The 24,294-nt window shown below is 45.7% G+C and overlaps 1 protein-coding gene across 2 annotated transcripts in view; it reads left to right on the top strand.

The window, feature by feature from the left end:
* Positions 1–532: 532 nt before the first annotated feature.
* The window catches only part of BAALC (BAALC binder of MAP3K1 and KLF4), an 84,922-nt gene continuing 61,160 nt past the window's right edge, over positions 533–24,294 (top strand). Inside the window, exons 1-2 of one of the 2 annotated variants that reach the window (XM_043880313.1) lie at positions 533–1,109; positions 5,266–6,086. In XM_043880313.1, coding sequence (XP_043736248.1) covers positions 950–1,109; positions 5,266–5,414 — 309 coding nt within the window. In that variant the 5' untranslated portion in view covers positions 533–949 and the 3' untranslated portion in view covers positions 5,415–6,086. Of the gene's footprint in view, positions 1,110–5,265; positions 6,087–24,294 lie in introns of those variants that run through there. The other variant, XM_043880312.1, reaches the window with a different exon arrangement.

The following is a 24,294-nucleotide window of genomic DNA, read 5'->3' as shown; positions in this document are numbered from 1 at the left end:
GTTCCTTTGGGACAAGGGAATCCTTTGGCTTACCCAAGTCTGAGCTGGAGCAGAGCTCCCATCAAGCACGTAGAGCTGAGTGGGCACCACGGAATGAAAGGCTGACAGTTGGGGTACGAACCCTGGGAATGGATTTGGAGGGAAGCCAGCCATGCCTTACAGCCGATCCAGAGGGACTGCTCCCGGCTCCCTGAGGTTCCTGATGCTCTTTTGCTTTCTTGAGAACATCGTTCAAAGCCGAAGAACTTGGAAAGGGTGTTAGAGACACAGAGTCCACTCCAACTCTCTCAGAAATCATTAAGGCCCTACTCCCTGCTCCCCAAACCAAGTAGGACAGGCAGGGGCTCTGATGCTTCCTTCATTCTTAACAGCAATAGTTTTTTTTTTTTCCTGGTTCTGGGTTGTCACCAGCTCCACTGCTTTAGAAACAAGTGGCCAGAAAGCTTAGGGGTCCCTTCCAAGGTTCCCCGGGATGTTTGAGTGGAACAAAGGTGGAAGGGAGGGAGGGAGGGAGAGAGGAAGAAGGCATGAAGGAATAAATAAGGGGGAGTGGATCGGCGCGCAGGAGCCGGGGAGCCATCCACCCCTCGCCCCCCTCCCATTCCCAGGCCGTCGCTCCTGAGTTCCCCGATCGGCAGCGCGCCCGCAGGGAGGATGCGGGGGAGAGTTTGAATCTGGGACGGGTAGGGGGCGCGGCGAGGGCGAGGGGCGGCGGGGGGCTGAGAGGTGGAAGGGAGGGCCTCGGAGGAGGAGAGGAGGGGCGCGGGGAGTGGGCGCGGCGGAGCGGGCGGCGGGCGCCTGGCTGCGGCGCGGGCGGGCTGGCTGGCGCGGGGACCCGATGCCGCCGCCGCCGCCTCCTCGCGGGCCCGGGCTGCGCCGCCGGGGCTGAGCCGCCGCCGGAACCAAAAACCCAGCGGCCGCAGGGCGCGCCCGCAGCACGGGAGGGAGGATGGGCTGCGGCGGGAGCCGGGCGGATGCCATCGAGCCCCGTTACTACGAGAGCTGGACTCGGGAGACGGAGTCCACCTGGCTCACCTACACCGACTCGGACGCGCCGCCCAGCAACGCCGCCCCGGACAGCGGCCCCGAAGCGGGCGGCCTGCACGCGGGTGAGTGCGCCCGGCGCCGGGAGGCGGGGGCACGCGGGGCGCCAGGGGCAGCCCAGTTCCCCCGGAGCGTTCGGTGCGGAACGGCGGCGGCGGTGTCGGTGGGAGGGGGGAGGCGGGAGACATACAGACAGACAGACAGACGGGACCTGCCTTGTGACTGACTGACCCGCCCAGGCCCAGGGAGGGGGTGGGCCAGCCAGAGCCCCTCAGGGAAGCTGAGTTAATCCCGGAGCCTCGGGGAAACCCCGCACCTCCGGGCCCCCGCGGGTGCCCGTTCATTGGCAGGGACGAATGGGGTGGGAGGACAGCGCGCCGGGCTAGCACTCCTTCCCCGCAGCCCACCCACGCCTCCCGCCCCTGGGATGCGCCACCTCCGGGTTTTGGCCGCTGTGCACCCAGCCGAGTCTCTCCATCCACTGGCCTCTCGCCCCTCTCTCCGTTGATGGATAGACTGACCCAGATTACCTGGATGCAGTCTTCCTTGTGGCTCCCCCCTTTTCTCCCGTCTCGGGTTTTGAAAACCAGAACCCTAGTTCAGGGCATAATAAACGCCGGCCGCACCATCACCAGTTCTGCACTTAAGCTACTTTGCTAGCAATTGTTTCGTGGTAAAGACTTCCCTCTCCACTCCACCGTGCCTCCACGCTTAATAAGAGACAGGGCATAAGAGTGGATTACGACTGTAAATTAAATACTTTGTACCATTCCCCCTCTGGCAGAAATCTGACAGAAGGACATGCAGAGCTTTTTGGACCAGTGACAAATAAGACTTTTTTTTTTTTTTTTAAGCAGAGAGTAATGATTGTAGCGTAGAGATGAAATTAGATTAACTGTTGCCACAGACTGACCTTTAATCATGAACGCGTTGGTGATGTTAAAAGGAAAAAACTTCTCTGCTTATTACATGGATGTTGTCAAAAGCCAGATCAATATTTGTGTAAGAATGTTTTAACTGTTTCCTGACCCTTTTGTGTTGCTGGCATTTTAAAATATTGAAATCTAAAATAGAAAATGAGGTTAATTTGAAGAGTAACATATGTTATAAGGAGAAGGAAAGAAATGTCAACTTCTCTTAAACCATCAGTAGTCCTAAATTCCTGTCTCCAAAATAAGAGCTGTCCCTTTTAAACCTGAGACTCTGTCTCCATCTTTTGGAACCAAGCTGGCTCCTTTTTCACAGGAACTTTGTGATCCGCCCCCCCACCCCCTGCCCTTTTAAAAGCAAGAATTGTCAGGGAAAACTGTGCAAGGCAAACACTCCCTTTATCCCTAATTTCTCTGACTCACAGTAAAAATCGTAATGGTCATTTTGTGTTGCTGATGCTTTCAGTGCATTTTCAAATGGTGTGTTGGCTGAATGCAGTGTCAGAATGAGGATAAGACATGAGCCTTCAAAGCTGACCTGGAAAATGTTAGATGTACCAGCATGTCCCAAGGAGGTGTACTGAGGTACTTTCTCAGGAGAGACTCGAAAGACCAGAGCTACACTCCTAGGAAGTAAGGTTAAAAATACCTAACGTGGAAAAGAACAAAATACAGCTTCAGGGAATGGTTGCCTTGGTGACTGGAAGTATATGTGTGTCTGTACATGTGTACAAGTGTGGGGATAGCTAAATATGTCTATATTTATTTGTTTCCAATGCTTATTCATTTATTACTCTGCCATCCTGAGTCATGTCCCGTCATGCATCATTGAAATCTGCAACAGGTGGGGTCTGGGACAAGCATGCTCATTCGTGGTACCCTGCCATACGTGGGACAGCCCTGCCAGGCAGGTGGTCCTGAAGACCTGAGTCATTCACAGAAACTGCTCAACTCCAGTCTCAGAACAGCACCCTAAAATTGGCAAGACTTTTCGATGGGCAGGATCATTTCAATTCCCTAGAAATTTCCATCAGCCTCAGAGGAGAGGAAACATTTCTGAAGGTCAGCACGGAACCAAGCATTCCCTGGGCTTCAGTCGCCCTGGGAGATTAGCCAGCGTTCTTTATTTTTTTCTCCCCTCCTACTCCCTGAATCTTACCCACCCTCTGCCCATGTGCCACCTATGAATTCAGTTCCATGCTTCTGGGGGCACCACATTGGTCCACAGTGATTGTATTCTGGTAAGAAGCCAGATGCCACATTTTCCTGTTCCTATCAACTCTTTTCTGATGGGGGGGACAAAAGGAAAACCAGGATTTAGGATAATTCAGATCATAAAAAATCACTCGGCTTCCCTGATAGCTCAGGAAACACAGGTTCGATTCCTGGGTTGGGAATATCCCCCGGAGAAGGAAATGGCAACCCACTCTGGTATTCTTGCCTGGGAAACCCCATGGACAAAGGAGCCTGACGGGCTACAGTCTGTGGGGTCGCAAAGAGTCGGACACAACTGAGTGACTAAACAACAACAAAATCTTCACTGATGGCTTCATGGCTAGAATTCTGGAGCTGGAGAGGGTCTCTGTTCAAGGCAGATGGGATTTGGTAAGTTGTCCAGTCTGCACTGCCCAGCCTCCCAGTCCTTTCAGGGACTTCTGGGGGTAAGTCCTTCTTACCCCCAGCTCCCTCAGTCCTCAAGAGTCCTTTCTGAGCCCCTGGTCACTTTCTTTTAGTATCACATTGAAACCACTTTTTTTTTTCTGGCCACCCCACCCTCAGGAGCTCTGAATGCAGGGAGTGGACTCATTCATCTTTGTATCTTAGCACACTGCGGAGCCGCCCGTTGGGGTCCTCTGAATGAGTAGGCACTTGATCTAAACCTGCCCTCCTCCCGTCCACTCTTCCTCAATGTCCTCCCCCTTTCTCTGCCTTATATCTCTTGCTGCTGCTGTTTGCTCACCTGAATAAGTTTAACCTAGACTCCTCCAAGGCCAGTCTAGAACAGCAGGAGGGGAGGGAGCTAGGGGAGTGCAGATGACTGAGTTATTCATTCTGCCTGGGGAGGGGCCCGTGAGCACAGACCCCTGCAGGAAGCCTCCCTGCAACAGGAAACAGGACTGCTCCTGCAGGCCACACAGCCAGTGACCTGATCCCTCCCTGAGTGAGGGCACCTGTGGAAAACTGACCTCCAACTTCATGATGGATAAGCCTCCCTCCCCGCCAGCTAGACCTGTAGACCTGTTACCACTTGGTAATATTTTCAAACAGTTTTTAGAACTGGAATATAGTTAAATTACAATGTCGTGTTAGTTTTAAGTGTACAGCAAAGTGATTTTATATATATATATATGGTTGGTCGAAAAGTTTGCTCAAGGTTTTCGTAAGATGGTACAGAAAAACCCGAACGAACTTTTTGGCCAACCTAATATATACTACATATATGTGTGTGTGTGTGTTTGTATACATATTCTTTTTCAGATTCTTTTCCATTTAGATTATTACAAGACAGTCAAATAATTATTGATTAAGGCCTGTACTCTTGGGAATGACAGGGAAGGGGTCTTTCCACTGGTCATTGTAGTCCTGCTCCTAACACTGGGCCTGGCCACAGTAGGACCTCAAGCAATCTCTCTTGAATGAATACATCTCCTAAAACTTCTCTGTGTCCACTTCATTCTTCCTGTAGTCCCCAGGGATGATGTTTCCTTTCCTCAAGAGTTCTACCTGCTCTTCCTTTTCAGGGTCTCGTTCACCTGGTGGGTTGCATAGTAAGAAAACCTCCCCACCTCTCTACACCCCCTTTGCCAAACACAAGCCTGTCTGTTATAAGGGTGCTTTTGCAAAAATCACTTCAAGAAACAGGTGGCAACAAACCCGGGCTTTTCATCAACATCTGGGAATCTCCCCTCTCACGACCCTGGTCTCCTGGGTGGCCACCCGTCCTGCCCCAGGCTCTCCGGGCGCTCTGTCCGTCCCCGTGAGAGCAGCGGTCACACTGCAGTATGGGCTTGTTCCCACCTCTGTCTCTTGGATCAGCCTGGGAGCTCTGCTGGGTTGGGGACTGCATGATTGGCATTTATGTGACTGGCATCTACTATATATGTGTTGAATAACTGTAAAAATACCTAGATGGATGAATGAGCCAGCTCGGCAAATGAGTTTTGTTTGTCTGTCTTATACCCTCTTTCCTGAGTCCCATCTTAAGTGATTTTGTCTGGACATTAGTACAATGAACTGTCTTCATTGGACACTAGATAAAGCTGTTCTGACTCTAATCAGAAATGCATTTAAGGTTCCAGGCTTGGGCCCAAATGGGAAGAAAGCAGTCCTCTCAATCAGCACGAAGTCTTTTCCTGCACTCAGCCATCGGCCAGCCCCTGGAAGTCCTGCCTTCACCCTGGGATCCGTGCACCTGTGACCTCAGCCCCTTCCTGCAGATAAGACCATCATGTCCTTTCATGAAGCTGGCAGTCTGAACCTGTTCTTCCTGACCCATAGTGCCTCGGCTGTCGTCCCAGGAGCCCTTCTGTATCAAGCCCAGGGCCTCTAGCACCTCTCAGAAGACTCTTTGGCCCTGTCGGGACTCCAGAGGCTCTCTGGCTGGTCTGAATACTACCTTGCTTCTTTCTCTGAAAGAGACTGGGTGGTATACCCTGAGCCACTTTGTGGCCCAGCCTCTTCAGGCTCAGCCACCAGCAACGTTCCCTTCCCCACATGCTTCCTGCCCACTCTGCCCCCCGTACCAACCACCACCTTCTCTCCAGAAACGAAGCTCTTGCAGAATGTTGCTGTGGGCTGGACTGTGTCCTGCCAAATTTATGTCAAAGTCTTAACCCCCAGTACTCAGAATGTGACATTTTTGGGTTTTTGTTTTATTTTTGTTGAAGTTTATTTACAATGTTGTATTAGTTTCTGGTATCTAGCAAAGTGATTCAGTTATCATTATCTATACACATTATTTTTCATATTCTTTTCCATCATGGTTTATTATATCAATAGGATATGGAATATATTTCTCAGTGCTATATAGTAGGCCCTTGTTGTTTATCTGTTTTCTGTTTGATAGTGTGTATCTGCTAATCCCAAACTCCTAATTTATTCCTTTCTACCCCCTTTCCCCTCTGGTAACTGTAAGTTTGTTTTCTATGTCTGTGAGTCTGTTTTTATTTTGTAAATAGGTTCATGTTTTCATATTTTATATTCTACATATAAACGATATCATATGGTATTTGTCTTTCTCTTTCTGATTTACTTCACTTAGTATGATAATCTCTAGGTCCATGTTGCTGCAAATGGCATTATTTCATTCTTTTTAATGACTGAGTAGCATTCTCTTGTGTATATATACCCCGTTTTCTTTATCCATTCATCCATTGATGAACATTTAGGCTGCTTCCGTGTCGTGTCCATGACTACTGTAGATGGTGCTGCTGTGAGCACTGGAGTGTGGTATCTTTTCACGTTATAGTTTTGTCTGGATATATGCCCAGGAGTGGGCTTCCCAGTGGCACTAGTGGTAAAGAACCTGCCTGCCAATGCAGGAGATGTAAGAGATGCAGGTCCGATCCCTGGGTCTAGAAGATTCCCTGGAGGAGGGCATGGCAACCCACTCCCAGTATTCTTGCCTGCAGAATTGCACAGGCAGAGGAACCTGGCGGGCTCCAGTCCATGGGGTCGCAAAGAGTCGGACACAACCGAAGGGACTTAGCATGCACGCCCATGCCCAGGAGTGGGATTGCTGGATCATATGGTAATTCTGTTTTTAGTTTTTAAGGAACCTCCACACTGTTCTTCATAATGGCTATACCAATTCACATTCCCACCAACAGTGTAAGAAGGCTCCTTTTTCTCCACACTCTCTGCAGCTTTTGTCATCTGTAGGCTTTTGGATCATGGCTCCTCTGACTGGTGTGAGGTGGTACCTCACTGTGGTTTTGATTTGCATTTGTCTGATAATTAGTGATGTTGATCATTTTTTCATGTGCCTGTCAGCCATCTGAATGTCTTCCTCGGAGAAATATCTTTTTATGCCCAGTTTTTGATTGGGTTGATTTTTTTATTATTGCATTTAATGAGCTGTTTATGTATTTTGGAAATTAAGTACTTGTTGGTTGCATCACTTGCAAATATTTTCTCCCAGTCCTTTCTGTTTTGGTTTTGATTTCCTTTGCTGTGCAAAAGCTTATAAGTTTGATTAGGTCCCATTTGTTTATTTTTATTTTTTTCTATTGTCTTGGAAGACTGAGCTAAGAAAACATTTATGGATTTATGTCAGAGAATGTTTTGCCTATGTTCTCTTCCAAAATGTGACCTTTTCAGGAGATAGAGTTCTTACAGAAGTAATCACATTAAAATGAGGTCATTACAGTAGGCTATAATCCAATGTGACTGGTATCCTTATGAAAAGGGAAATGTGAACACATAGACAAACACTCAGACAGAATGCCATGTGAAGATGAAGGCAGACATTGAAAGGCCAAGGAAGGCCAAAGATGGCCAGCCAACCAGCAGAAGTTGCAGGAGACGCATGAAGTAGAGTCTCTGTCACAGCCCACAGAAGAAATTAACCCCGCCAACACCTTGGTCTCAGACTTTTAGCCTGCAGAACTGTGACAATACATTTCTGTTAAGCCCTCCAGTTTGTGGTACTTTGTTACAGCCACAGAAAACTGATAATGTTCTTGTGAGCCCAGACACTGAACGTTTGGAAATAGCAAGAGGATTTCTGTGGTCACTACTTCACACCTCCTTCTGAGATTGCATCTCTTTCCTTGTCATTTATATTCAAATAGCATTTACTGAGCATCTACTATAAGTGAGCATTTTTCTCTGGGGATATTAGTATTCCCTGGAAAAGGAAATGGCAACCTGCTCCAGTGTTCTTGCCTGGAGAATCCCATGGACAGAGGAACCTGCTGGACTACAGTCTATAGGGTCCCAAAGAATCGGACACGACTAAGAGACTAGAAGACATTAGTATTCATAACTCTCTAAACCTCATACATCATTGCTATCAACATCTACTAGATGAGGAGAAACTGAGGCTTAGTGAGATTAAGAGACTGAGTGGTTTAAACACAACATTGTGAATCAATTATGTGTCAAGAAATTTAAAAAAACAGCAATAGAAATAATAAAAGAGATTGAGTGGGGTCACCTACCCAGGAAATAGAAGCACCCAGGTCAGAATCCACATCTCTTGTTTCTAAATCCAGGGCAGTGCTAACTACTGAGAACAAATTTAGGGCCCTCCTCCACCCCATCTGCCTTTGGCTTATTTGAAAATATGAACCACTTGGAGTGGGAGCCTCCTGCCAGCATTCTCAAGGCGAGGATGTGAGTCCTTGAAGTGATGCCCACAGCACTGTGGCACAGATGCTACCCCTGCCTGTGCTGAGTGCCCTGGTCAGGGCTGCCAGAGCTGCCAGAGATTCACCTGCATCCCACTCACCTGGTGGGCTCATTACAGATGGAGCAGTCTTTGGGCAGAATAATCTTTTTTTCTGGTTTCAAATGCAATGGATATTCCTTCAGAGAATTTAAAAAGTGCAGAGAAGCACACAAAAGGAAATACACCTCCATAGCTTTTAGGTTTCATCCTTAAGATCCTGAATCTAGGTGTATGTGGTGTGTGTTGCATCTTCTGTAGGGGTTATGTTTAAAGTTTGGTTGGGGGATATGTAAAAGAGCCTTCAAATTGCTTGGAAGCCCAAAGGCCAAGGGGAAAAAAACTTTTTTCTCCTTGTGTTCAAAAAAATATTTAGTTACAGATGCTGTTAAGTCACTTTAGTCGTGTCCAACTCTTTGGCACCCCATGGACTGTAGCCCGCCCAGGCTTCTCTGTCCATGGGATTTTCCAGGCTAGAATACTGGAGTGGGTTGCCATTTCCTCCTCCAGGGAATCTTCCCTACCCAGGGATTGAATCGGCGTGTCTTCTGCATTGGCAGGCAGGTTTTTTTTTACCACTGGTGCCACCTAGGAAGCCGCTTAGTTACAGATGGTGACAGACAAAGTCTAGGTGGAATAGGGGAAGAGCAGGCGGTGAAGACCATGGATAGGTGAAGGGATTTTTCTTCCTTTTTTTCCTAAGCAATGTAGTTGAATTCAGGTTAATTACATACCGCAGGCTTCCCTGGTGGTTCAGTGGTAAAAGAATCTGCCTGCCAATGCAGGAGATGCAAGTTTGATCCCTGGGTCAGAAAGGTCCCCTGGAGAAGGAAATGGCAACCCAGTCCAGTATTCTTGCCTGGAGAATCCCCATGGACAGAGGAGCCTGGCGGGCTATAGTCCATGGGGTCGCAAAAGAGTTGGACATGACTTAGAGACACAACAACAAATTACATTCTAGGCTAATGTGTAGTGTGAATCCATTGTGTGTAATCCCTCCACATCCCTTTCACCTCCCCACAATTCGCTCAGGTTGAGGATGCTGTTTTATATTCTACCCAGCTGTTTTCTGGGATTTGTGGTTGCTTTATGGATGTAGAAACGTGATGTGTGTGTGGACCAGCTCTCTGAGTCTCAAATGCCCACGAGGTCATGCAGGTTGGCTGCCCAATGTTGGGGTTGTTCCAACCCCATATGCTCCAGCTCTGGGTCTCTGTCAGATGGGATAGGTACTGAGTGTCTGCCTACGTCTTGCCGTGTGGCTTCTGTGTAATGAAGCAAAGCCAGGAAGCAGTAGATTTTTCTTAATCCAGTCCATCTGCTTTACGAATAGTGCCCATTTATCCCAGATTCTGGATTAAGTTGTGTGTTAGTCTTCACTTTAGGTATTGTTGTGAGTCTTGGTCTTTTTCTGTCTTCCTAGGCATATTAACGGCCAGTTGGGCAAGGCTGAGTCGGCAGCTGCTAACCAGATGCCCTTCAGCCTGGAAATCCAGTCCTAATGTTCTTGCCCTTCTCTTGTCAGTCACTGCAGCAGCCTGTGAAACAGCCACACACACCACACCACCTTGCCAGATCTGTCTCTGTTTACAGCCTCCTTCTCATGTGACCATGTCCTAACCTTTCTTCTTCATCATCATCCACCTTATTATTTTTCTTGGAGATAGTATAGTTTGGTGGTTAAGGAATTAGGAATTAGAGGAATAAGGAATAAGGAATTAGACTTAAACAACAGACATTTCCCAACTGTGTGACCTTGAGCAAGTTTCTTAGCTTCTCTGGGTTTCAGTTTCCACATTGTAGGGTGGGAATCATTGCAGAATTAACGTACTCACAAATACGAAGGACGTACATTGTGTTTCAGTGCTGCCTCTCCTAGCACCCAGGATCCCTTTACTTCCTCAATCTTGCCCTGAGCTTACTCTGCCAACTTTAAACCCAGGGTCACCCCCTCCTCTGTTTCTGAGTTGCCTGGACTTGTTGTTGAAAGTGATGAGTGTTGGTGATTGCATCCAACAGCGGTTCATGCCTGGAACCTCAGTGTTCTTTCTAGTTCTTGGCAGTTCTATTAATTCCTTATTAATATGCTGTTTTAGTCTGTATGTGACACTCCCGACATTATTTTTTCTTACCCTCAGAATGCTAAAAACATCGAAGACTTGCTGTGAATTCTCTCATCTTTCCCTCCAGTCACCTGTTATGCATCCTGCTTGCCACTTGAGCATTTTTAAACATCGTTAGCCATCCTCTCTCCTCAGATCTGCCTGTTTGGAGTCTCAGTGCACTGATGGGATTGCTTCTTGATGTAACAATAGGCGAGGCCATCACAGGTGGTTCTATTATTTTTTCCCACTTAACAGAAAGTCTGGAGGTCAGGAGCCACACCACCACTTAGGGCTGCTATCCAAGGACCTGGGCTCTTTGAGCTTATTATTTTGCCATCCTTGGTGTGTGGATTTCATCCTCATAGGTGCAAGTTACTATGACATCTTATTTTAGATAGGAAGAAGGGGAAAATGTAGAAAGAAGTATTCCACCTTTTTTTTTTTTTTGTCCATCTGTAAAACAGTAGATTTCTCAGGACCCAGGAAATTTGCCTGTGCTTCTCATTGGCCAGAAGCATGTTATATGACTATCACAGGCTTCTAGAGTCTAGGAAGTCAAAACTTTTAGCTGGATTCACGACACCTTAAAAGTAGTGGGTCGTTTGTGCAAAGAGAAAAGAGAGGAGAACAGAGATTAGGTAGACTGCAAGCAGGTGCTTGTACATTTAATCCTAAGACTGTGTCAGAGAGGAGAGGGGTTTAGCAGGAGCCAAGGGAAAGGAGAAGAGGAAGTGAGGGGGAGGTAGGTCTGCCAGAAACCGAGATAACATAATGACTAGCATGAAGAGTTTGCTGTAATAACAACACATTATAATAATAATCATTGTTTTTAGCATTCCCCTATGTCAAATGAATTCATAAAGGTGAATATTTGCTGAAAAAGTTACATGTGCCAATATTGAGCTAATCTTAGAAATAACGCAGCAATAACTCAAATTGAAATCTTTTAAAATGGTCTCGACATCCGACTCTGTGCTGTGTACACAGACATGTGGTGACCATTTCTTTTTTTGCTGCTTCATTTTCTTGTAAAGTTGATGCCAGCTGGAAACTGATGTGCCCGCTGATCCTCTGTGGCACCCATTTCCAACGAGTGGGAACATTTGTGCAGGTTCACTGTGCAGGGTGACTCTAAGGCCCGGGCTGGGGGCTTCTGCTAGAGGAGCAGCAAACAGCCAACTGGCTCATTTAAAGAATTGACAGTATTTCCTGTGAAAGCTAAAAAAAAATCACCCCGCTATTGTCTCTAGGGCTGGTGGACTTTAGGGCACGGGGGAACCAAAAGGATTTGTAGAAAATAGCAGGGCTGTTTGTGAAACCGGTCGTCATAACAACAGGGCGCAGCGGCAGCTACAAGGGAAGTGGCGATGGGCCGGTGCCCATCACAGGAGGGACCACTCAGGCTTAAACATCTCCAGAACAACAGCTGTGTTTGACCACAAGGCCACAATAGATTATTACGTCCAAGAATCGCTTTTCAAGGACAGTCTTCGTAACAGCCAGGCTCAGATTTGCTTGCTGGAAGATAAGTGATGTGTGTGCCAACACTCACAGTCACAACCCCTGCCTCGTGAGTGTGGCTTCTGGTAAACTGTGCAGAGTACGCCAGGCCTTGTGTATTCGGTACCTAATGCTGTTACCTCATTTTACAGATTGGGGAAGTCAGGGAGGTGAGGCACCTTGCCCAAGGAGTGCACATCAGGTTCTCTTGGGGAACCTAAAATAAAGCCTGCAGCCCAATCCTGGGGCTTCAGATACGGTAGGGGGTGGGGCCAGAACTCCTGCACGTTTAATAGCTCCTTTAGGTCCACACTGAGTGGCATTCCCTCTGTCAGTGGTGGGGCCAAGATCCTGCATTTCTAATAAGCTCCCGAGTGATGCTTGGACCTCTCATAGAGAAGGGAGGTTCTAGATCAGAGGCTGGGAAAACTTTTCTGTGAAGGGTCAGATGGTAAACATTTCAGGCTAAGTGGGCCACTAATCTCTGTTGCACCTACTCAACTTTGCTGTTTTTAGCAAGGGAGCCGCTAAAGGAAAAGATACATAAATCAGTGGGCGTGGCCACGTACCAATGCTCACTCCTGTGATTCTGAAGCTGAGTCAGGTTTAGGAGCCAGTGTCTTTCATCCCAAAGGCAGAGTGGAAAGGAGAAAAGAACAAGGTTTGCAGTTACTAGTCCTCGCCCTGAAGCACACCTCTGGCAAGCTCAGCGCATACAGTAAGACCTGAAACAATGTTTGGAATGAGCAAATAAATGGGATTAAGTGCTTTTCTCACCTGGAAGGCAGCTTTGAAATACTAGTAAGGTGTCCCTGATAACTTTAGGTCATTAAGGTGTTAGGTATTTTATTACGCAGCTTCCCCAGTGACTCAGTGGTAAAGAATCTGCCTGCCAAGCAGGAACAGTGACAGACTTTATTTTCTTGGGCTCCAAAGTCACTGCGGACAGTGACTGCAGCCATAAAATTAAAAGACACTTAATCCTTGGAAGAAAAGTCATGATAAACCTAGACAGCGTATTAAAAAGCAAAGGCATTGCAAAGGTCTGTCTAGTCAAGGCTGTGGTTTTTCCAGTAGTCATGTATGGATGTGAGAGTTGGACCATAAGTAAGGCTGAACGCTTTCGAACTGTGGTGTTGAAGACTCTTGAGAGTCCCCTGGACTGCAAGAATATCACACCAGTCAATCCCGAAGGAAATCAACCCTGAATATTCATTGGAAGGACTGATGCTGAAGCCGAAGCTCCAGTATTGTGGCCACCTCATGTGAAGAGCCAACTCATTAGAAAAGATCCTGATGCTGGGAAAGATTGAAGGCAGGAGGAGAAGGGGACAACAGAGGATGAGATGATTGAATGGCATCACCAACTCAATGGACATGAGTTTGAGCAAACTCCAGGAGATAGTGGAGGACAGGGAAGCCTGGCATGCTGCATCCATGGGGTTGCAGAGTCGGACAAAATTGAAGTGACTTAGCATGCACACACGCCCTCTTGGGTTGAGTGGGATTTGGGAAGAAAACCTTGTCGCGGCATCACCCAGAGTAAAGCTGGGGTTCCTGGTTCTCTTAGGAGGTGTCCCTGCCTTGGGTCTCCAGGAAAGTGGGAATCCTTCTGTCCCTTCATCACAGGTCACTGTTAATTCAGAACCGCGAGGCCACTGCTGTGGCCTGAAAGGCTTTTTCCCAGCTGCATCCTGTGCTGCCTCTGTGAGTGTGGAGCTGCTGCTGGGAGGTGAGAGGAATAATCCGTCATTTCCTTGTGTCTCTCCGAGCTCTGCTCACCATTCCTTAACACCCAGTTCCTGCCATGAGCTGTAAGGTCAGTGTTGGGGTGTTTAAAAAGTTGCTGTGTCTCTCTGAGCTCTGCTCACCATCTGGTTGATGATGGTTCTGGGCAGCTGGTTGCTGTTATGATGTTTACTTTTCTGAATCAGGTGTTTCCTTTGTAGAGGCAGGGGCCTCTAGCCATTACATAAGGCTTCAGAAAACATCCAGTGAACTTAAGAGAAAAGGCATCATTTAAATAGAAGCTGCCAAAAATGTTAACAAAGGAGTCCAGGGAGAGTTTGCCCATGGCCTTTTTTCTTTTGCATCTGAATTCAAAATTCAAACACTGATTATTCGCGGAATCCCCAAATCGCATGTGGTTTGGTGGTTCAGTTGCTGAGTCAGGTCCGACTCTTGTGACTCCATGGACTGTAGCCTGCCAGGCTCCTCTCTCCATGCGATTTTCCAGCCAAGAATACTGGAATGGGGTGCCATTTCCTTCTCCAGGGGATCTTCCCGGCCCAGAGATCGAACCCAGGTCTCCTGCACTGCCAGCATTGGGAAATGTAATAAAATCTCATATGACAAGGTGATTTAAACATATGTGTGCAGACACACACACACCGCTTATATTTTCAATTGAGCATGGATGCTTCCCAGCAGATACCAACTGGTTGCAATTGCTCAATACAATTCTGGAACCCCACGATCGTGGTCTCAGGCACTTTCTCTTTTCTTTTTTAAAAATGTTGTTTACTTATTTTTATTGAAGTATCCTCAGGCATTTTTAACATAAAATTTCAACTTACATAAAAGTTTAAAACTTTAAAACTATACAAATGAATATGCATAGTTCAAACTGGGAGAATAGTATAATGAACCCCTTTGTACCATCATCCAGCTTCAACATTATCAACACAGCAAATCTTGTCTCTTTTCTGCATCCATCTGCCTTCACCCACTAGACTATTTTGAAGCAAGGTTGGGAAGTCATGTAACTTCATCCGTAAATACTTTAGTATGGCTGTCTAAAACATAAGGATTCTTTTTAAAAAGATACAATGTTGAATTATATGAAACTGTTATTTTTCTAGGTTGAAATGTAATATCATCAATTCTATGTTTCAACTGAACTGCAGTATCATTAGCGCACCTAAAAAATTGATGAAAATTCCTCTAATATAACCAGATTCAATCATTGGCCAAATCTCACCCATGACCTCATAATGTTTTTTCTACAACTGGTTTGAATTGGGATGCAAGCAATGTCCACACATTGTGTTTGGTTGATGTTTATCTGGTTATCTCAATTTTCTGTTGTTAAGATTGCCTGTGATAATCTAATAACCATCCACTGTTCTTTATTAGCTTTCAGTCATTGATAATCATTGCCCACATCAGTTATTTCATTAGGAATTGCAAAATGGTGATATTCTAACATTTCTTCAACATTCATTAGATGTTTTATAAAGAATAACTTTTCCTTGTTGCCTTTTTGGTTTCCCTGAAAAGGCAGTTCTTTCCACTTCTTTCCCTTAATTATCAGTTCCCAATTTTTTTCCTGGTTCCCTCCAAAGGTGGAAATATCATTATGAATTCATGGCTTTTTAGCATATTTGATGAGTTTTAGTTTGTTGCACCTATTATTATCTATGTGTGTGTATATTTCTAAACTGTTCCATCTTTGATGAAGGGGAGCTTCTGAGTTCGATTCCTTTTCACACAACTCCCATAGTCTTTGATAGTTCTTGCTTTCTGCTGTGATATTTTTTCTAGACTTATATTGTATTTTTTCCTGTGCTAGACTTGGAATTAGCCATTTCCCTGAGGAGTCTTGGTTCCTTTCATTGAAATATGATATTTAGAGACTATAGCTTGGGCCCTTGGAGTGTTCATTGCTATTGTGTTTATTGTTTATGACCCTTTGCAGTGGACAGAGTTAGGAGTTGTTTTCTTTTTTAAAGAGATATTTGTATTGATATTATCAGTTCAAAATTTTCAATTGTAGGGCTTTCCTTACTTTTTAAATTTTGTATTCTTTTCTTTTTAGATGCTGAAAATCTTGGTCCCTAACAACATTATAAGTTCTTATTTACTTTTTATATATCTAACAATATGCTACTGAAAATATTTTTAGATTTTTGTGGGGTTTTGTCCTTAGGGTATAGCGTTATAGAAATATACAGTTAGAATGCTATGTTTAATAGTAATTTGAAATAATTTCCTGCTGTATATGGTTAAGCTATCAACTTGCTATTAGTGGATAAGTGCATTTGTTTCACTTTGTGGCCAAATTGTTGCTTTTTAAAATTTTAGTTTAATTTTGTTTTATACTTAGGTGAAAATTTTACATGGGTCCAATGACAAATCTGCAAAACAAGCTCCATTTAAGAAATCTAACTTTTATTTCTAGCCCGTCTGTACCCTTTGTCCTCCTCTAGTTTTGGTTATCGTTTGATACATTTAGGGCTTCCCTTGTGGCTCAGCTGGTAAAGAATCCACCTGCAATGTGGGAAACCTGGCTTCGATCCCAGGATTGGGAAGATCCCCTGGAGAAGGGAAAGGCAACCCCCTCCAGTATTCTGGCCGGGAGAATTCCATGGACTGGATATTCCATGGGGTTGCAAAGAGTTGAACAGGACTGAGCAACTTTCACTTTGATATATTTATACAGTATGTACACACATACACACACACACAGTCACATGTTCTCCCTTTTAAAATAAAAGGTAGCATACTATACCCTCTGTTTGTGCCTTGGCCTTTTCACTTAACAATATACTCCAGAGGCCACTTCAAAGCAGTATATAAATGACTCATTCCTTTTTTATAACTACATAGTACTCAGTTCTGTGGCTATGTCATAGTTTGTTGGGGTTGTTTCTAGACTTTTACTATGCAACTAGTCAGGTCCATGTGTTTTGTTACTTCTGCTAATGTATCTTTACATAGATTATTAAAAGTGGGATGACTTGGCCAAAGGCTGAATGCAAATAGGTATTGCTGGATCCCCCTCCACAGGATTTCTACCACTTTGCTTTCCCATCAGCAGTGTCTGAAAGTGCCTGTTGTCCCATATTTTTGCCAACAGAGTATACTGTCCAACACAGGGAGTTTTGTCACTTTAAGTAAGAAAATGGGTAGTTTTAATGTACATCTCTGTGAGTGAGGTTGCTGTCTTTTCATGTGATTATGGGCAAATTGCCTTTTTCCCAGACATATACAATCTGTTTACACCTCTAGACCTATTTTTTTTTTTTTTTTTTTTACCATATTCAGTAGTTGCAAATCTTCATCCTTGGAGGATGACTGAGATATTTTGAAGAGCAAGAAGTCCCTATAGTTATATAGTGAATGAAATTGTTGGGGTTTTTGCTCTCAGGTGGAGGAGCTGGAGCTGGCTGGGCATTTTCCCTCTGAGTACAGTCCCAGGGCTTCTCCATGCGGTCTTTCTGCATGGGCTCGTTTGAGCTTCCTCACGGCATGGTGGCCTTGGGGCAGTCAGACTGTTTATATAACTGTTCTGAGCTCCAGCGCATGTCCCAGCTAAAAAGGCAGAAGCTGTATTAACTCTCGTGACCTAGCTTTGGAGCTCATGGGGGTGTCACATCTCCTGCATTCTCTTGCTTACAAGTGAGTCACAAGTCTGGCCAGGTTCAGAGGGAGGGAATTATACACCACCCCTTGAAGAAGGAATGGCAAGGTTCTAAAAGAACATGCAGTTTTAACAACTGTGGAAGTTCTGAGATCTTACCTGACTAGTTAGCCTGTGACACTGTCTTGGAAGCTGGTAAGACAGGAGACTCCTGGGTCAGAAACAAAGGACTTGATTACTGTGGCACAGTGAGCCTCACGGGAATTACTATTTGCATCAGTTCCCCCTTTTCCCAAGTCTCACAGGGGTGATGCCCATGGGTCCAGATGGATTCCTTCACAGGCAGTAGATTGCATTACAGGAGATTTATGTGCCTGTGAATCTACTGAAACTCTTCTCGCAAAGAGTGGTTTGTAAATGCAGAATGCAGAGTTGGAGCTCTATGCACTGCATTGATCTGGCTAATCTCTTCTGCCCACATCAAAGATCAAAATCAGCCTTCTCCCTTGTTATCACGCACCCCCACCACTGGTGAGTTTCCCTTCTACCTCTGCTTATGTTTCCTCTGCCTCATTTTCCCTTTTTGACTCCTCTTTCCTGGTTCCCCCTTACCCGCCTCCTATAGGTATGTGGCTCTTCATGCCTTTCCAAGCTGTCCTTCATTAAGCGTGCTCACTCCTGGGGAACTCATCATATTGCCAACTGCTCCAGAGATACCTGGCTGCTGTCAGCTGTGCATGCATGCTCAGTCGCTTCAGCCGTGTCTGAGTCTGTGCGACCCTTTAGACTGGAGCCCGTCAGGCTCTTCTGTCCATGGGATTCTCCAGGCAAGGACACTGGAGTGGGCTGCCATACCCTCCTCCAGTGGATCTTGCCAACTCAGGGATCGAACCCGAGTCTTCTGCAACTGCAGGCAGATTCTTTACCCCTGAGCCACCGGGGATGCCCTGATGTCAGCCAGGTGCCTCCAATTCAATTTTCCCACAAACAGATTAACCTCTTCTTCCGCACAGCTGCCCATCCTGTTGTGCATTCCCTGTTTTCCACAGTCATCTTCTGATTATCTAGATACAAGACTTCAGAGTTATTTTTGTTTTCCACCCACCGTTATCTCTCTTTTTGCATATCTGATGTGGAACCGAATCCCACAAACTGTCTGTGAAATGCCTCTTGGAATGAACTGATTTCTTTAGGCCCTGGACCAGGGCCCTAATTCAGGGCCTCCTTCGTACTCACCTTTGAACAGCCTCGCACTGACCTTCCTGCACGTGGGGCAATCTGGCGGCCAGGCAGGCCTCTCTCATCACCCCAGGCTTGTCTCTCCCCGGACCACAAGCTCAGTTGAATTGTTTTGGATTTCTCAGCTAGTGAGCAACCTTCTTTCTCCTTTCCTTCCTTCCTTTCCACAAATCCTCCTTGGCACCCACCCAGCGCGTGGAGCGCTGTTTTAGATGTTGTAGAAGAGAACCAGACAGACAAGGCTCTGCTCTTGGAGCTTATGTTCGGGTGGGGTGTGATGGCCATAGTAATGGTAATAACCAAGGTAATTTTAGATATTTGTGAGCACAGTGGAAAAAAAAAATCTAGGTGATGAAAGAGATGTAACTGGGGATTGGGTGGGGGCTAACAGATTGGGTGGTCAGGAAAGGCCTCTTTGAGGAAGTGATATGTGAGTTCGGCTGTGAGTGGAAAGCAGGGCTGGCCTCATGGATGTTCAGGGCCGGCGTGCTCCTGGACAGCCCCGGCGAGTGCAGAGGCCCTGGGGCTGGAATGAGCTTGATGTGATGGAGGCACAGAGTGAGGCCAGATGACGGGAGGGAACCGAGAGGGGGCGAGAGGAGAAGATATGTGTAGGGGATGGGGTGTGTAGCCCCCACCTCGTGGGTGATGGGCAGGAGTGTGGGCTTCGCTCCAGGTGCAGTGGGAAGCAGGACTGGGATTACCTCCATGGAGGCTCTGAGCCTGTCGTTTACTTCGTTTTAAGAGCACATCTGTATTTACTGATGCTGGCTGTGCTGGGCCTTTGTTGCCGTGCACCGGCCTTGTCTGGTTGCGGTGAGTGGGGGCTACTCTTCCTTGTGTCCGGGCTTCTCCCTGCGGTGGCTTCTCTTGTTGCGAAGCACGGGCTCTAGGCGTAGAGTTGCCCCACAGCATGTGGAATATTCCCGGGCCAGGGATTGAACCCTGTCCCCTGCAAAGGCAGGTGGATTTTCTTATCCACTGCGCCACCGGGGAAGTCCTCTCGTTTACTTCTGACCTTTCATTTCTTCAGTCATTCTGCTCACTCCTGCCAGAGTCTGTCTGGAGCGTGGATGTGATCCTGTCACTCACGCCCCCGGGTGTTTTGTGACCTCTGTTTCTTACTGGACGGATGATGAAAACGTCAGCCTGGCCTTCCAGGCCCATGGCCCTCTGGCTTGAACCTTCTGTCCCTTCCAGCTCCACACTAGAGTCCTCACATGCCTCCTTGGCCTGCCCTTTGCTTTCTTCTCTGTGTCTTGAGTCTCGCTTGCTCAGATGGAACATTTTACCTTCACGTTTGCTTGTTCTTGTACGAATCCAACTCCGAAGCCACGCCCTCTTGTGAAACCACCCTAGGTTCTTCCCAGGCGGAACCAATCACTGTTTCCTCATTTCCCTATGTTACTTTTTTTCCCTTCTGACCATTATTTCCACTGCACTCTGATCAGCCTTGGGAGAATAAAAGGGGACGTAGGCAGATAAATAAAGAGGAGGCAGAAGCTACACCTTCATCATTGAGGAGAGGGTCCTACTTTCTCAGGCTGCTCTTTCAGGCCTTGGGAACACTTTCTGTGTTGCCAGGGACCTCCTTGAATCAGGGCTTGAAGTGGAGATGATGTTGGGGGTGAGTGGAGAGGGAGCACCTCCCTCTGTGTTTCAGAATATGGACAGGACACTGGCAAGGGGCTCTGCCATAGCCAGCATGGTAGGGAGGGGGACCTAGTGATTTACTGTTATCCAGAAAGACCCAATTTTCTTTTTTTTAAATCTCCAGAGTGGTTAAATAAACATATTTGAATGTGTCTCTGGGTTGTTGAATTTGTACAAACCCGGTGAACACATTAACCATTAATGAGGTGCTTGGGCATCTTTAAAAGCCTGGTAATAATCCTCTTAAAAGAAAAGCCTATCTGTTTAATCTCTTTCTCTGTGTGTAACTCTGAATACACATCTGAACTGGATTTGTATTCCACAATGCCCAAACTGACTTAGCTTGCCACAGTCACAGGACACATTAAGATGATTAAATCCAATGCACTCTGAAAATATATGTTTTAGAGGTTAATTCTAATGATTGGTTCATACAACAAATCGAGAATCTAATTCTGGATGACGTGTAATTCTTTTGCCTTGATGAGTCATTTGACTCCCTAATTATGCCTCAAAATAATGCCATGAGTATTTATTTATTTTGTTACCTAAGCTTTACTTTTCTTTGGTGCAGATTTTGCTGTTGGGATGATACAGAAGTAGATGTTATTGAAGGGCTTGAGTGGAACAGAGCTAATTGCAATTGCAGTTATAACATTTTCCATTTGGAAAATTGGAGTTCATAGAGCCTGGTTTAAAAAAAAGTAAAAGCTTGGGTTATAGTATAGAAAAAGGATTTGATGGTTCAGATGGTTTTGTATTGGACGGGATAGTGGATAGACTTGTATCTTCCAGAAAGATCTGTTCAGGTCCTAAGCCCCAGCGACCCTAACTCCTGTGAATGTGATCTTACTTGGTAATAGGGTCTTAGTAGGTGTAACCAAGTTAAGATGATTTTGCACTGGATTAAGGTGAACTCTGATCCAGTGACAAATGTCCTTATAAGAAGGAGATTTGGATGCAGACACAAAGAGGATAATACCATGTGAAGACAAGAGGCAGAGACTGGAGTAATGCCTCTACCAGCCAAGGAATACCAAGGACTGCCAGCAACTCCCAGAAGCTAGGAGAGAGGCACAGAACAGGCTCGCTCTCTCAGGGCCTCCAGAAAGAACCAGCTCTGCCAACATCTTCATTTCAGACTGCCAGCCTCTGAAACAAATGTGAGAAAACAAATTTCTGTTTCTTTCAAGCCACCCAGTTTGTGGTACTTTGTTAACAGCGGCCCTGAGAAACTAGCACAGATGAATATTGCTATGTGGCATAGTGTTCTTAGAAGTGAAATGTGCTTTGAGAAACAGACGGTGATTCTCCCTGAAACAAGAATCTGTTCTCTATGCCATTTGTTATCTGGAAGTTTCATTTACTGTATGTCTTAATTTTGAACACTATGAAATGTCATTATGTAGCACACATCTGTGTCTTATTTTTCTGGCTGACTTTTAAAATGCCCATCTGATTTCTTTGGAAAATCAAGCCAAGCAGAGCCAGGTGAAGTTTAGGAAAGCCAATCAGGGAAGGAAAAAAAAAGAATCCAAATATGTCCCCATTCATTTTGACCCAAGCACTGGAAAATCTTCCAGCAACAGTGAACTCAGGATGACTTCTTCCTTTATCTTCTGCCACCTCTTTTTTCCCGAGATCACTGAGACTCTCCAGAATCCAATTTGGGTCCCCCAAATTGTTCCATGCAACCCAGACTTTAGTGCCCTCACATAGATTCTTCTAAGGACCTCCTGTTGCATGTATCAGTTCACCCTCCCCTGGTAACTGAATCCCTTGCCTCTGCTGGTGGCCATTGCTTGGACTTTCTCCCTTGCCCTGGAAACATGAATTCTTTTTTGAAGATTTATTTATTTGTGGCAGTGCTGGGTCTTTATTGCTGCACATGGGTTTCTGTAGTTGCGGTGCTCAGGCTTTTCATTGTGGTGGCTTCTCTGGTTGCAGAGCATGGCCTCTAGGCATGTGGAGTGGTTGTGGCACATGGGCACAATAGCTGCCACTCCTGGGCTCTGGAGCACAGGCTCAATAGTTGTGATGCATGGGCTTAGTTGTTCCAAGGCATGTGGGATCTTCCTGGACCAGGGTTTGAACCTGTGTCCTCTGCATTGGCAGGCAGATTCTTTACCACTGGGCCACCAGGGGAGCCCTGGGAACTTGAATTCTAAAGGCATATTAATAAATGCTGGGCGACCATGCGACCCGTGCAGAGCAGAGAGCAGCAATAGGGAGACAGGAGCCTCATGGAAAGTTCTCGACACCAGACTTTCTGTCTCCCTCACCTCTGTTTACCTCTCAGGTTAGAGTGAGGACCTGGCTGGACTCTGGAAGCCCAGGTGAGATGGGCTTCCCACTCAAGGTAGAGACTTCACAGGAAAGAACTATCAGTCCAAAGCCCAACTCTTCACAAGTAAATGAAGCCTGTTAGTGAATCCACTGAATACCTAAGACTTTGCCCCTAGTTTGGGTTCTGCCTCAACTTTGCTGCAGCTGCTTTATCTCGGAATTGCTAGTTCAGGTTTCTTTTAAGTGTCAATGATGAGACTTTCCTTTAAACCCATTTTTGCTGTCCTTGCTCTCTGGACGTCCGCTCTGCCCCATCCTGCTTCCAGCCCCTGCCCTGCCTTTGCATGTGCATGGACAGCTGCTGTTCCATCAGACTTTTCTGAACTGCCTTTAAAATAATTGACTGATAGTACTTGGGGGATTGATCGTTTGGCTTTTTTGTTTTTCTGCGAAAAGAATATTTGACTAATTGTTGTTTAGTTGCTCAGTCATGTCCGGCACTTTGGAGACCCTGTGAACTGTAACCCACCAGGCTCCTCCATCCATGGGATTTCCCAGGCAAGAATACTGGAGTGGGTTGCTATTTCCTTCTTCAGGGGATCTTCCTGACCCAGGGATGGATGTGTCTCCTACAATGGCATGCAGGTTCTTTACCACTGAGCTACCTGGGAAGCCCATTTGACTAATTAGCTTTTGACAAATTGGTCTTCCAGTGAATTGCTTTTGGGTGAATTCCTTTTTGACCAAATGATCCAAAGGCCACATGTCCTATCCAAGAACGCATCTTTGGCTTTAGGAAGGCTGTAGAAGTTTGTGAGAATCATAATAACCTGATTTCTACTCTGGATTGCTTATTTGCTGAGACAAATTTGTATATCTTCTAAGCTCCTGTTTCCCTATAGAAATGGGAAAAATAATGCCAACTTCACAGGTTTAAAGATTAATTGATCTGTGGATAACAAACTTAAAATTTGCTTAAGTATATACACATTAAATTAGGTAGAACCACTCCTTACAGCTCATACACAGTCATAAGACAAAGAATAATTCACAAAGGATAAATTCACAAACAAGAAAGCCTGAAGAATAGCTGAATAATTATTAAATTTTAAGATAATGAATAATTATTATTAATTTGCATTCTGAATAATAGCATTAATTTCACAGGTAATTTTGTAGATGCTGATGCAGAACTGTTACTTTTAGTGTTAGAAAGATACGTTTGCTTATCTTCTATTTCACTTTCGTCCACTTGATGCATATGATTTTGGAACACAATGGACCATCATTTGAGTCATGGTCACTATCGCAGTTACTCTTCATCTTAACAGTGATTCCAGCTTTCAGCATCCGGTACTCTTATTGCAGGTGGGTTGCTCTAAGGATGGGAGCACAGCTGCTTACACTGGGATGCCCTTGTTTCCAGATCAGCCCCCTGTATTTCCTTGTGTTGGGAGATGATTCAAATCTCTTACCTTTTCTCCATTTAAATGACTCTTTTTCCACGAGGCCACTTCCCCTTCACATATGTAGTGCAGAGGGCTTGTTTGTACATTCCTTTCTTTGTACTTCAAGACTGTTAAAACACTTGGTACCAACAGAGCCTTAAAAACAATGCAAACATGGACATCAAATCATGGAATTCTACTGAGTTGAAATCATCTGGATGATCACAAATATGCATATAATATTTTTTCGCAATTATCATCCAAATAGAAGCAGAAGAATATGACCTCAGTCTCCGGAGGAGTGTGCTGACCCCTGCGTTTTCAGGCACATTGACCCAGA

The sequence above is a fragment of the Cervus elaphus genome, chromosome 21, assembly GCF_910594005.1.
Source record: "Cervus elaphus chromosome 21, mCerEla1.1, whole genome shotgun sequence".
In the NCBI taxonomy this organism is placed as follows: domain Eukaryota; kingdom Metazoa; phylum Chordata; class Mammalia; order Artiodactyla; family Cervidae; genus Cervus; species Cervus elaphus.
Note: the sequence above shows the minus strand (reverse complement) of the source record. Positions and strands in the feature narration are given on the sequence as shown.